This window comes from Oncorhynchus clarkii, chromosome 19 (genome assembly GCF_045791955.1).
Source record: "Oncorhynchus clarkii lewisi isolate Uvic-CL-2024 chromosome 19, UVic_Ocla_1.0, whole genome shotgun sequence".
Classification (NCBI taxonomy): Eukaryota; Metazoa; Chordata; class Actinopteri; order Salmoniformes; family Salmonidae; genus Oncorhynchus; species Oncorhynchus clarkii.
This window is the reverse complement of record NC_092165.1, coordinates 31,046,468-31,060,006: the sequence shown is the minus strand read 5'-3', so window position 1 is coordinate 31,060,006 and position 13,539 is coordinate 31,046,468. Positions and strand designations below refer to the sequence as shown.

At 42.8% G+C, this 13,539-nt stretch overlaps 1 protein-coding gene across 2 annotated transcripts in view; it reads right to left on the bottom strand.

Moving 5' to 3' along the window:
- The window catches only part of LOC139375028 (MAX dimerization protein MGA a), a 35,271-nt gene that overhangs the window by 5,359 nt on the left and 16,373 nt on the right, over window positions 1-13,539 (bottom strand). For both annotated transcript variants that reach the window (XM_071116393.1, XM_071116392.1), the window contains exons 13-18: window positions 11,736-12,039; window positions 10,363-10,662; window positions 3,941-4,911; window positions 3,633-3,761; window positions 654-765; window positions 90-469 (exon numbers count right to left, since the gene is read on the bottom strand). In XM_071116393.1, the coding sequence (XP_070972494.1) occupies window positions 90-469; window positions 654-765; window positions 3,633-3,761; window positions 3,941-4,911; window positions 10,363-10,662; window positions 11,736-12,039 (2,196 nt within the window). The remainder of the gene's footprint in view (window positions 1-89; window positions 470-653; window positions 766-3,632; window positions 3,762-3,940; window positions 4,912-10,362; window positions 10,663-11,735; window positions 12,040-13,539) is intronic.

The following is a 13,539-nucleotide window of genomic DNA, read 5'->3' as shown; positions in this document are numbered from 1 at the left end:
CATAACGAGATAAAGAAAACGGTAAAAAAAGACAATTCTCAAGGGAAGAGATCTAATCAACAGAAACCAAATAATCAATTATTTCTTACACTGATGGTATTGATGACGTGCCCTTTAGCGTTGTAGTTTTTGTCGTCGTCAACGTCAGAATCCTCGGTCTCATCCGAGGAGTTGTCGGTTTTCTCGTCCTCCGTGTCCTCCAGAAGGTCCACCACCTCATCCCTGTCCTCCTCCGTTTCTGCTGTCACTCCTCCCATGCTCTTACCCCCCTGAGCCTCTTCTGTGGTCCTCTTTGACAGGGGACCAGGCCTTGGCCTCTGCTCAGACTCACCGCAGGTGGAGACAACTGAGGAAGACGAGACAGCAGAGGAGACTTTCCCTTCTTTCTTCCAGTTGATGTGCAGCTTCTCGATCTTCTGCTGGGAACCGATGTACTTGATGTTCGTCAGTATCTGCTCCTCAGACTCTCCTGTGGAGGAAACACGTTGGTTGAATGTACAATCAATCAGTCAAATGCATTCATCCACAAAGACCTTTTTTTTTTCTTTTTTTTTACATTAGTTGTCGCAAACCCATGTTACAGGAGGAGAGAGGAAGTACATAAGAGGAAATGGAGAGGTGGGGGGGGGGTCAAATGTAATGTCCATTATTACCAGTTAACTGGGACATCTTCTTGACGTGAACTGCTCTCTCCAGGGTCAGCGAACTCCTCAGCTTCTCCACGTTGGTGCTTTTCTTTGTCAAGACCTGGATCTCCTCCTTGGCCTGGTTAAATAACAGAGTTGACTTGTTATCTATTGAGGATGGTTGCTTCAACGAAAACAAAACTAGAGCGCCGCTCTGATAGGCCACAATATACACAAATAATACCTTTTATGAGTCCCAAATCGCAACCTATTCCATATACAGTGGGGCAAAAAAGTATTTAGTCAGCCACCAATTGTGCAAGTTCTCCCACTTAAAAATATGAGAGAGGCCTGTAATTGTCATCATAGGTACACTTCAACTATGACAGACAAAATGAGATTGTAGGACATTGTAGGATTTTTTATGAATTTGCAAATTATGGTGGAAAATAAGTATTTGGTCAATAACAAAAGTTTCTCAATACTTTGTTATATACCCTTTGTTGGCAATGACAGAGTTCAAACGTTTTCTGTAAGTCTTCAAAGTTTTCACACACTGTTGCTGGTATTTTGGCCCATTCCTCCATGCAGATCTCCTCTAGAGCAGTGATGTTTTGGGGCTGTTGCTGGGCAACACGGACTTTCAACTCCCTCTAAAGATTTTCTATGGGGTTGAGCTCTGGAGACTGGCTAGGCCACTCCAGGACCTTGAAATGCTTCTTACGAAGCCACTCCTTCGTTGCCCGGGCGGTGTGCTTGGGATCATTGTCATGCTGAAAGACCCAGCCACGTTTCATCTTCAATGCCCTTGCTGATGGAAGGAGGTTTTCACTCAAAATCTCACGATACATGGCCCCATTCATTCTTTCCTTTACACGGATCAGTCGTCCTGGTCCCTTTGCAGAAAAACAGCCCCAAAGCATGATGTTTCCACCCCCATGCTTCACAGTAGGTATGGTGTTCTTTGGATGCAACTCAGAATTCTTTGTCCTCCAAACACGACGAGTTGAGTTTTTACCAAAAAGTTATATTTTGGTTTCATCTGACCATATGACATTCTCCCAATCTTCTTCTGGATCATCCAAATGCTCTCTAGCAAACTTCAGACGGGCCTGGACATGTACTGGCTTAAGCAGGGGGACACGTCTGGCACTGCAGGATTTGAGTCCCTGGCGGCGTAGTGTGTTACTGATGGTAGGCTTTGTTACTTTGGTCCCAGCTCTCTGCAGGTCATTCACTAGGTCCACCTGTGTGGTTCTGGGATTTTTGCTCACCGTTCTTGTGATCATTTTGACCCCACGGGGTGAGATCTTGCGTGGAGCCCCAGATCGAGGGAGACTATCAGTGGTCTTGTATGTCTTCCATTTCCTAATAATTGCTCCCACAGTTGATTTCTTCAAACCAAGCTGCTATCCTATTGCAGATTCAGTCTTCCCAGCCTGGTGCAGGTCTACAATTTTGTTTCTGGTGTCCTTTGACAGCTCTTTGGTCTTGGCCATAGTGGAGTTTGGAGTGTGACTGTTTGAGGTTGTGGACAGGTGTCTTTTATACTGATAACAAGTTCAAACAGGTGCCATTAATACAGGTAAACGAGTGGAGGACAGAGGAGCCTCTTAAAGAAGAAGTTACAGGTCTGTGAGAGCCAGAAATCTTGCTTGTTTGTAGGTGACCAAATACTTATTTTCCACCATAATTTGCAAATAAATTCATAAAAAATCCTACAATGTGATTTTCTGGAGAGAAAAAAATCTCATTTTGTCTGTCATAGTTAAAGTGTACCTATGATGAAAATTACAGGCCTCTCTCATCTTTTTAAGTGGGAGAACTTGCACAATTGGTGGCTGACTAAATACTTTTTTGTCCCACTGTATAGTGCCATAGGGCTTTGGTCAAAAGTAAAGCTGGTAATTGCTAGGGACCTCACGATATGATATTATCACAGTACTTAGGTGCTGATACTATATGTATTGTGATTCTAACTATTCTATATGTATTGTGATTCTAACTATTCTATATGTATTGCGATTTGATACTTGGATTTTATTATGATTTGATGTTCCAAACATATTGCTCACTATGTCTGCTGCAGAGAGACAAGAGAGAGCCATCTGTCATGGAAATAAAAGTGCTGAAAACAGGTTGGCTCACTTTTAAAAAATAAGATGGAGAACAAGCTATGGGATGAAAAATAACAGTACAGCCGACTATCGACAGGTAACGCTACAAGTCGATACTTGGGGTCAAAGTATCGATATATACTGGTCCCATGTTTCATGAACTGAAAAAAAGATCCCAGAAATGTTCCAAAAGCTTATTTCTCTCAAATGTTGTGCACTAATCTGTTCACATCCCTGTTAGTGAGCATTTCTCCTTCCCCAAGATAATTCCTCCACCTGACAGGTGTGGCATATCAAGAAGCTGATTAAAACAGCATTATCATTACACAGGTGCACTTTGTGCTGGGGACAATAAAAGGCCACTAAAATGTGCAGTTTTGTCACACAATACAATGCCACTGATGTCTCAAGTTGAGGGAGCGTGCAGTTAACATGCTGACTGCAGGAATATCCACCAGAACTGCCACCTCCGTCGTCATTTTAGAGAATTTGTCAGTATGTCAAACCGTCTTCAAAACCGCAGACCTTCTCAGTAGGTGGGCCTGGCTCCCCAGTAGGTGGACCTGGATCCCAAATTGGTGGAGCTATGCTCTCCGAGGCCCACCAATGGCTGCTCCCCTGCCCAGTCATGTGAAATCCATAGGACCTAATGAATTTATTTCAACTGACTAATGTTCTTATATGAACGCTAACTCAGTAAAATGGTTGAAATTGTTGCATTTATAGTTTTGTTCAGTATAATATCGTCCAAAATAACATTGCGATATGCAACTGTATCAACCCCCCGCCCCCCATCACTAGTCAAAAGTAGTGCACTATATAGGGAATATGGTGCCATTTGGGAAGCACCCTTTATTTCAAGGGATTTTATTGACTTATTGGTGCTTACGTCGTTGAGGATTTTAATTTTAGCAGCTTTCTCGTCAAGTTCCAGTGTTTCCCTCAGCTGCTGGAAGCGTCCCTGGAGCTCGGAGCGTCGATGCCTCTCCAGCACGTTGTGTTTGTGCTTCAGCTGCTTCTACAGGACACGACAGAAAGGAGCGCTATCATGGGGTGCAAACTGCAAACTAACATCTAAATTAGCCCGGGCCTACCCACACAAATAAGACAAATCAAGAAAGGGACAGACTACTCTACTGTTTAGGTGACGGAATATGAAAACAGACGTGTCTTGGATAAAGCTTAAAGAGTTCTTACACTGATGACGATGAGATCCTCTTCATTAACACAGGAATTAACACAATCCGTCTCGTCAGATGAGTTGTCCGTCTCCTCATCCGTCCCCTCGTCCATGTCGTCAGAGTCGTCCTCATCCTCCACCGGATCCACAACCTCAACCTCCTTCCTCCTCTTCTTCGGCCGTCCTGTCCAGGTCTGGTGGGGTTGATTGACACAAGCCATCCTAGGAAAGAGCTTGGGGTCTACATTGGAGTCCGCTGACGAGATAGGTGTCGAAGTTGCATCTGTCTTTGGAACCAGGGTTATAGGGGGTCTGAGGATTTTGAGGGGCACTCGTCCCACCTCAGGCTGGATCTTAGGATCTGTACTGGAGTCTGTTGTGGAGATAGTGTCAGCTTTAATAAATTTAAACTTGTGGCTTACAGGGGTTTTTGTGCTTTTCTGGCAAGGCAGCATCCAATTATACAGCTCAGACGTGACCTTACAGTCTACATTGGAGTCCACTGTGGTGGTGGTGGCAGCTTGGACACCTGTTTCCATAACAGTCTTCGTGGGGAATTTGACAGTAATTACTGTGGTTTTCGGGGATGGCTGCAGCACAGTAAAGCCCCCTACTATAGGCATGACCTTGGAGGAGCCCTGGGCTGGCTGGGCTGGCACCTTGGGACACTTGATGATGATGGGCTCCTTGTTACCCGTCTGAGGAACAATCTTCAAAGTGTACGTTCCGCTATTTGTCTCAGCGGGTGAGAGATTAACTTTACTGGTGTTGAAAGACTTGGAGCCTGGTATGGAGGAAGTGACTTCGGGAGGCGTGGTTTTAGGGGTGGTGGTGCTGCCTGGAGTCTTTGGGACAGTGAAAGGGACCAGGGGGACGGTGGTGATGCTGTTCTGCCATGTGGTGAGAGAGGTGGTGGAGGGGGAGCTGTTAAGGGTGGCGGTGGATCCCGAGGCTAAGCACGCAGGTGTGGTTAAGCTGATCAAACCCCCTGAAAAGAAAAAGGAGAAAAAGTTCTGCAACTTTCCAATTATTATAATACACAACAAATACATGTTATGTATTCACACAGCACTCATTCAGTGGAGATAATAACCTCAGACTACTATAGAACTCCCTGATCCGTCTAAAATGTTCAAATCATTGTTCCATAAAATGGTTATTAATTAACCCTTTACATTGATCAGCGCCCAAATTGGAACGCAGTGGCTGTACATTAACATTCTATACATGACGTCAGAGCTCAGGGTCTCCTCTTCACAGCTCTGTGTGGGTTCTGACTGACAGCCATTCTGAACTTTAGCACCGCGAGCGACAAGAAGATGCCCCATGCCTCCCGCTAATTGGGCAACTTAAAAAATAAAATTGTCTGAGTGTGGGAAATACTGTAAATTAAAACCTGTTGAGGATATGGCTGACTTATGCCCCCTTTGGAGGAATTGGGTACCCCTAGTAAACTGAATTTTCTTTTGTCAAAAATTGCTAATATATGCATATAATAATTATTATTGGATAGAAAACACTCTAAAGCTTCTAAACCCGTTGGAATTATGTCTGTAAGTATAGCAGAACTCACAGGGCAGGCATTCTTCCAAACTAGTTTTGTGGTCATGAAAGTTGGAGCAACTTTGACGTCATCGCCCCCACCCTTCCCAACCACTTATGGATCTGGGGACACTTTCTATGTCTTCCACTAGATGTCCTCATTCTGTAGAGCGTTTAATCGTTCAAATCCCGCGAGAATTGGCCCTATGGGAGTGATTTGAGTAAGTGCCGCGAGAAAAAACCTGTGCGTTAGGGCGCAAATTGGTCACAGCCATTCCTTTGTTCCAGTAGTCAGTAGAAGGGCAAACAATGACCGGTTGAATTGAAATTTGTTTTGTGTGTTTAAAACATCATAAAGCTTGCTTCTGCACTTAGTTTGACCTGTTTAGTCGACATATAATATGTAATTTTGAAGTTTTGATGCGCAACTTTTCCGGACCAGAGGACATTTTGGGTGCATTTCAGCTGATGTTATTAGCAGTAGCTAATACAAAGACGCAAGACTTGAAACCAAACGATGTATTGGGTAAGTATGAAGCCTTCCAGAACATTCTGAACGAAGACCATCGAAGGTAAGGGAATATTTATGCTGAAATCTGTGTTTCTGTTGACTCCAACATTACGGAGAAATGTAGCTTATATCTGAGCGCCGTCTCAGAATATTGAATAGTGTGCGATTTCTGTAACGTTAAAAATAAATGTAACAAAGCGATTGCATAAAGAAGCAGTGTATCTTTCTAACTATATGTAGAACATGTATATTTAGTCAAAGTTTATGATGTCTATTTACGTTATCTTGCCGCGCTACCTAGATTTCCTGCGGACATTTTTGAGTAATTTCTGAACATGAACTCAATGTAAATGGACATTTATGGATATAAATGGCATATTATTGAAGAAAAAAAAAATGTACTGTGTAACATGTCCTATTACTGTCATCTGATGAAGATTTTCAAAAGGTTAGTGAATGATTTATTTTTTAATCCTGCTTTTATAATTTTATATTTTCTGGGACAAAATGGCTGCCTCTTGTCTTTGTTTCGGTGGTGGTCTAATATAAATATGTGGTGTGTTTTCGCCGTAAAACATTTAAAAAATCTGACATGCTGGGTAGATGAACAAGGTGTTTATCTTTCATTTGAGCTATTGGACTTGTTAATGTGTGGAGGTTAAATATTTCTAAGAATATTTTTGCGTTCCATGCGCCACGGTTTGAGCTGAACGGGGGGGGGGGGGGGGGTGGCGTTCCTCTAGAGGAACTCCTGGCATCAACAGGTATTAAGAGGACTAAATTTCTGAAAGATGAGACATTGAGGATTATAATAAATACCGCTTTGATGTTATACAACCAAGCCAAACAGTCTAAATGTGCACTTCACATTCCCATCCATTAAACGAATGTACTCTAGAATATAGCTAACTTGTTATGCTAACTTGAATAGAGAGAGACAAGGTGATTTTATGAGCGTGATCAGATCAAAATTATTATGTTATTGTCAATTAATTTATTATGTACTAATCAGATGTGTTAAAAATGTTGTTGAATTTGTAGTGTAGGTCAATTAATTGTGCTATTATTATATACTAATTACAGTTAGTCAGAAGTTTACATACACTTAGGTTGGAGTCATTAAAACTCGTTTTTCAACCACTTCACAAATGTCTTGTTAACAAACTATAGTTTTGGAAGGTCGATTAGGACATCTACTTTGTGTATGACACAAGTCGTTTTTCCAACAATTGTTTACAGACAGATTATTTCACTTATAATTCACTGTATCACAATTCCAGTGGCCCAGAAGTTTACATACACTAAGTTGACTGTGCCTTTAAACCAGAGGTCGACCGATTAATCGGAATGGCCAATTAGTTAGGGCCGATTTTAAGTTTTCATAACAATCGGAAATCGGTATTTTTGGGCGCCGATTTGCCGATTTTTTTCCCCTTTTATTTATTTAATCTTTATTTAACTAGGCAAGTCAGTTATTTTCAATGACGGCCTAGGAACGGTGGGTTAACTGCGTCGTTCAGGGGCAGAAAGATTTTCACATTGTCAGTTCGGGGGATCCAATCTTGCAACCTTACAAAAACAATCAATCATAATCACTAGTTAACTACACATGGTTGATGATATTACTAGATATTATCTAGCGTGTCGTGTGTTGCATATAATCTGACTGAGCATACAAGCATACAAGTATCTAAGTATCTGACTGAGCGGTGGTAGGCAGAAGCAGGCGCGTAAACATTCATTCAAACAGCACTTTCGTGCGTTTTGCCAGCAGCTCTTTGTTGTGCATCAAGCATTGCGCTGTTTATGACTTCAAACCTATCAACTCCCGAGATGAGGCTGGTGTGACCGAAGTGAAATGGCTGGCTAGTTAGCACGCGCTAATAGCGTTTCAAACTTCACTCGCTCTGAGCCTTGGGGTGGTTGTTTCCCTTGCTCTGCATGGGTAACACTGCTTCGATGTGGTGGCTGTTGTCGTTGTGTTGCTGGTTCGAGCCCAGGGAGGAGCGAGGAGAGGGACGGAAGCTATACTGTTACACTGGCAATACTAAAGTGCCTATAAGAACATCCAATAGTCAAAGGTTAATTAAATACAAATGGTATAGAGGGAAATAGTCCTATAATAACTACAACCTAAAACTTCTTACCTGGGAATATTGAACACTCATGTTAAAAGGAACCACCAGCTTTCATATGTTCTCATGTTCTGAGCAAGGTACTGAAACGTTAGCTTTCTTACATAGCACATATTGCACTTTTACGTTCTTTTCCAACTTTGTTTTTGCATTATTTAAACCAAATTGAACATGTTTCATTATCTACTTGAGGCTAAATTGATTTTATTGATGTATTATATTAAGTTAAAATAAGTGTTAATTCAGTATTGTTGTAATTGTCATTATTACAAATAAAAACTTTTTTATTTTTTATAAATCGGCCGATTAATCGGTATCGTCTTTTTTGGTCCTCCAATAATCGGTATCGGCGTTGAAAAATCATAATAGGTTGACCTCTACTTTAAACAGCTTGGAAAATTCCAGAAAATGATGTCATGGCTTTAGAAGCTTCTGATAGGCTAATTGACATAATTTGAGTCAATTGGAAGGTGTACCTGTGGATGCATTTCAAGGCCTACCTTCAAACTCAGTGCCTCTTTGCTTGACATCATGGGAAAATCAAAAGCAATCAGCCAAGACCCCAGAAAAAAAATGTAGACCTCCACAAGTCTGGTTCATCCTCGGGAGCAATTTCCAAGCGCCTGAAGGTACCACGTTCATCTGTACAAACAATAGTACGCAAGTATAAACACCATGGGACCACACAGCCGTCATACCGCTCAGGAAGGAGACGCATTCTGTCTCCTAGTGATGAACGTACTTTGGTGCGAAATGTGCAAATCAATCCCAGAACGGCAAAGGACCTTATGAAGATGCTGGAGGAAACAGGTACAAAAGTATCTATATCCACAGTGAAACAAGTCCTATATCGGCATAACCTGAAAGGCCACTCAGCAAGGAAGAAGCCACTGCTCAAAAACCGCCATAAAAAAAGGCCAGACTACAGTTTGCAACTGCACATGGGGACAAATATTGTACTTTTTGGAGAAATGTCCTCTGGTCTGATGGTGTAATATAACTGTTTGGCCATAATGACCATCGTTGTGTTTAGAGGAAAAACGGGGACTCTTGCAAGTCGAAGAACACCATCCCAACTGTGAAGCACGGGGGTGGCAGCATCAGATGGCATCACAAGGAAGGAAAATTGTGGATATATTGAAGCAACATCTCAAGACCTCAGGAAGTTAAAGCTTGGTCGCAAATGGGTCTTCGAAATGGACAATGACCCCAAGCATACTTCCAAATTTGTGGCAAAATGGCTTAAGGACAACAAGTAAGTCAAGGTATTGGAATGGCCATCACAAAGCTCTGATCTCAATCCTATAGAAAATGTGTTGGCAGAACTGAAAAAGCGAGTACGAGCAAGGAGGCCTACAAACATGACTCAGTTACATCAGCTATGTCAGGAGGAATGGGCCAAAATGACTGCCCGAAACGTTTGACCCAAGTTAAACAATTTAAAAAAGCAATGCTACCAAATACTAATTGAGTGTATGTAAACTTCTGACCCACTGGGAATGTGATGAAAGAAATAAAAGCTTAAATAAATCATTCTCTGTACTATTTCACATTCTTAAAATAAAGTGATTCTAACTGACCTAAGGCAGGGAATTGTTATTAAGAATAAATGTCAGGAATTGTGAAAAACTGAGTTTAAATGTATTTGGCTAAGGTGTATGTAAACTTCCATCTTCAACCAAATGTTATGGACCACTGACTATTAGCTCGTAACAAATTGGGCCAGAGGCCAAACCTAGTTGATGAACCCTGGTTTATGATCACTATGTTTGATGTACAGTACAAAATGACGTTATACCCTGGGTTGTCCTGAACAGAACAGTTATATTTTGAAGAAAGTATGTCGCGCACCACGCATCGGAATGCACTCGACTCCATTCAATGCGCACCAAAATTAGGATATGCTTCTCTGAATTTCCCTGTGACAGCTTAACACAGCAAGATCATATTGTATGATTTTGCCAGTCATGTTGGCAATAAAACACGCTTTCAAATTATACCCACCTGACACAGATAGCAATTAATAAATGGACCGTTTTTTGGATTGCATAAAGTAAACAGTAATTCTGTAAAGATGGGGCTGCTAACATGGTTATGCATATGCTTTCCATATTTCTTCTGCAAAAAAACATTATTTAGCCCTATCCATATAAGACAATCCCCACGAGACTAAGGGGTTAACAGACCCAGTCTTGCATGTGACAGAGCAGCAGTGCCTTGGCATTAATATCGTCAACTGTCAGACACTCACCCTTGTTGCGCATGACGAGGTTGGGGTTGAGGGCCTGCAGCTGGCTGAGGGGAACCAGCTGGATTAGCTGTCCGTTGGGGTTCCGGTATAGGGTGGTCCCTGAGGCACTCCGCACCGGCTGCAGAACCATCCTCCGCCCTGCTGCGAGAGGGGTCAGGGGGATGAGAGGGGTCGGGGTCTGGGAGGTAGGAGGACACGCCATCCTGACAGCGTTACTGGTCCCTGGGTCAGGGAGCACCAGCATTGGGGGACTAGTAACCACTCCGCTGCTTGGGGAGGTCTTTGGAAGAGACACATCACCTAAAAAAACAAAGCTTTCTGTTTCTCAACAACGATGGAAAACAGCATGGATAAGAAGACGCACCACAAACAACCACGCACTGCACAGAACAATCACCACATCAGAGCAACCCAGGATGAGATGGGAAGAGCTCAAGCACAGATTTGGGATATGGGCAAGAAGGGTGAAGATTTTAAACAGAGCTATGCTAGCACTATGCGTATGTGTAACGAGTCACGACCACAAACAGACAATATGAAAGTGGCAGGCCATGGGACCAACGGTTAGCCTGTGGAAGGCTGGGGACTAAAGATAGCAGCACAAATAGATTAGAGGGGCTTTCTAATAATGGTGGCAGGACTGGGTGTACCAGTGGAGGAACCGGCATAAGAGCTACCTGAGGCTACCTCTACCAGAGAGGTAGAGGGCACGGCAAGCTGCTGAATACTACTCAACGACTGTGGAGGATCACTAGTGAGGAGCAGCCTCTGCCGTGAGGAGCTGATTTGGTTGACCACAAACCGTGTGAAGACCTTTCCCGCTGGGGGCAGGTTAGTCACTGTGGAGCAGAGATGGCGGTAGAGGTTCAGTGTCCCGCGACTTGTGTACATGTGTGAATCTGTCATGAATCTGATACTGCTAACAAAATTAAATTGCTCTGAAGGAAAACAGCTTTCTGCATCAGACTAAAAAACTAATTGTAACTGAACTATTAAAATGTTCTATACAGGATGGATGCCGATTGGCTGAAACAACATTCCAGACGTGTTTATCAGACAATATATCATGCAAAAAAATACTTGTTTACTGTTCTCTGTAGGTAACTGGTTTATAAAAGGAAAAATATTCCAATATTCCACTGCTTTGTGTCGTGCCTAAGAACAGCCCTTAGCCGTGGTATATCTAAGCAATAAGGCCTGAGGAGGTCAGGTATATGGCCAATATACACTACAAAAGTATGTGTACCTGCTTGTAATTAGAGCAGTAAAAATACATGTTTTGTCATACCCGTGGTATACAGTCTGATATACCACGGCTTTCAGCCGTAGTACTATTATTCCAGGTACGATTAACAACAAAAAGTAGTTCTCACCAATGGACTTGGGGCCTGCAGCAACTGAAACGGCAGAGGGAACACTGGTGGTGGTAACCATGGTAAGACTGGTGGTAGGAGTGGCTGTCAACTGGGCCGGTTGTCCCGTGGAGGACCTTGCATCTTCAGGGGTTTCTGAGGGGGGTGTGATGAGTTGTGATGAGACGGAGGATGCCATAGACGGCTCTGGACCGGTAGGCCTCCGTAACTTGCCCATGAGGTAAGCAGCAAGTCGGTTGGCTGGGTGCATGGCTCCCATCATGCCCAGTTGTAGCTTGGCATTGGGGTAGGACCTGCCATTCACCTACAGATACACAGGAGAAAGTGTGAGTAGCAATGGACCATGTGTATTCTCCTCAGAGCTAGAAATAGTGTGACTCCCAAATGGCAGCCTATTCTCTACAGTGCCTTCAGAAAGTATTCACACACTTTGACTTTTTACACATTTTGTTGTGTTACAGCCTGAACTTAAAATGGATTAAATGTAGATTCTTTCCCCCACTGGCCTACACTCAATAACCCATTATGTCAAAGTGTGGAAGAAATATAAATCGCAACATGTAAAGTGTTGGTCCCATGTTCCATGAGCTGAAATAAAAGATCCAAGAAATGTTCCACACGCATAAAAATCTGCTCAGATTTTGTGCACAAATGTGTTTTACATCCCTGTTAGTGAGCATTTCTCCTTTGCCAAAATAATCCATCCACCTGACAGGTGTGGCATATCAAGAAGCTGCTTAAACAGCATGATCATTACATAGGTGCACCTTGTGCTGGGGACAATAAAAGACCACTCTAAAATGTGCAGTTTTGTCACACAACACAATACCAAAGATGTCTCAAGTTTTGATGGGAGCGTGCAATTGGTATGCTGACTGCATTAATGTCCAACAGAGCTGGTGCCAGAGAGTTGAATGTTAATTTCTCTACCATAAGCCGCCTCCATCACTTTAGAGAATTTGGCAATACATCCAACCGGCCTCACAACTGCAGACCACGTGTAACGACGTCAGCCCAGGACCTCCACATCCGGCTTCTTCACCTGCGGGATCGTCTGAGGGGGGGGGGGGGGAGTATTTCTGTCTGTAATAAAGCCCTTTTGTGGGGAAAAACTCACTCTGATTGGCTGGGCCTGGCCTCCAAGTGGGTGAACCTGGCTCCCAAGTGGGTAGCCTATGCCCTCCCAGGCCAACCCATTTCCCCAGTCATGTGGAATCCATAGATTAGGTCCTAATGAATTTATTTAATTGAAATGATTGTATGTTGCGTTTATATTTTTGTTCAGTATAATAAATAATTTAAATCTGAAATAAAATGATCTGTAAGGTCCCTCAGTCAAGCAGTGGATTTAAACACAGATTCAACCACAAAGACCAGGAAGGTTTTCCAATGCTTTCCTGAAGAATGGCACCTATTGGTAGATGGGGGCCAATAGTGACTTTAAAACAGTTAGAGTTGAGCCTATACAGATTAAAAAAAATCCAAAACATGCATCCTGTTAGCAACAAGGCACTAAAGTAATACTGCAAAAAATGTGGCTGAACAATTAACTTTTTGTCCTGAATGCAAAGTGTTGCAGGATTTGCCACCAAACACACAACACGTTACTGAGTGCCACTCTCCATATTTTCAAGCATAGTGGTGTCTGCATCATGTTATGGGTATGCTTGTAATCGTTAAGGAGTTGGTGAGTTTTTCAGGATAAAGAAATAAACTAAATGGAGCTAAGCCCAGGCAAAATCCGAGAGGAAAACCTGGTTCTGTCTGCTTTCCAGAGATGAATTCACCTCTCAGCAAGACAATA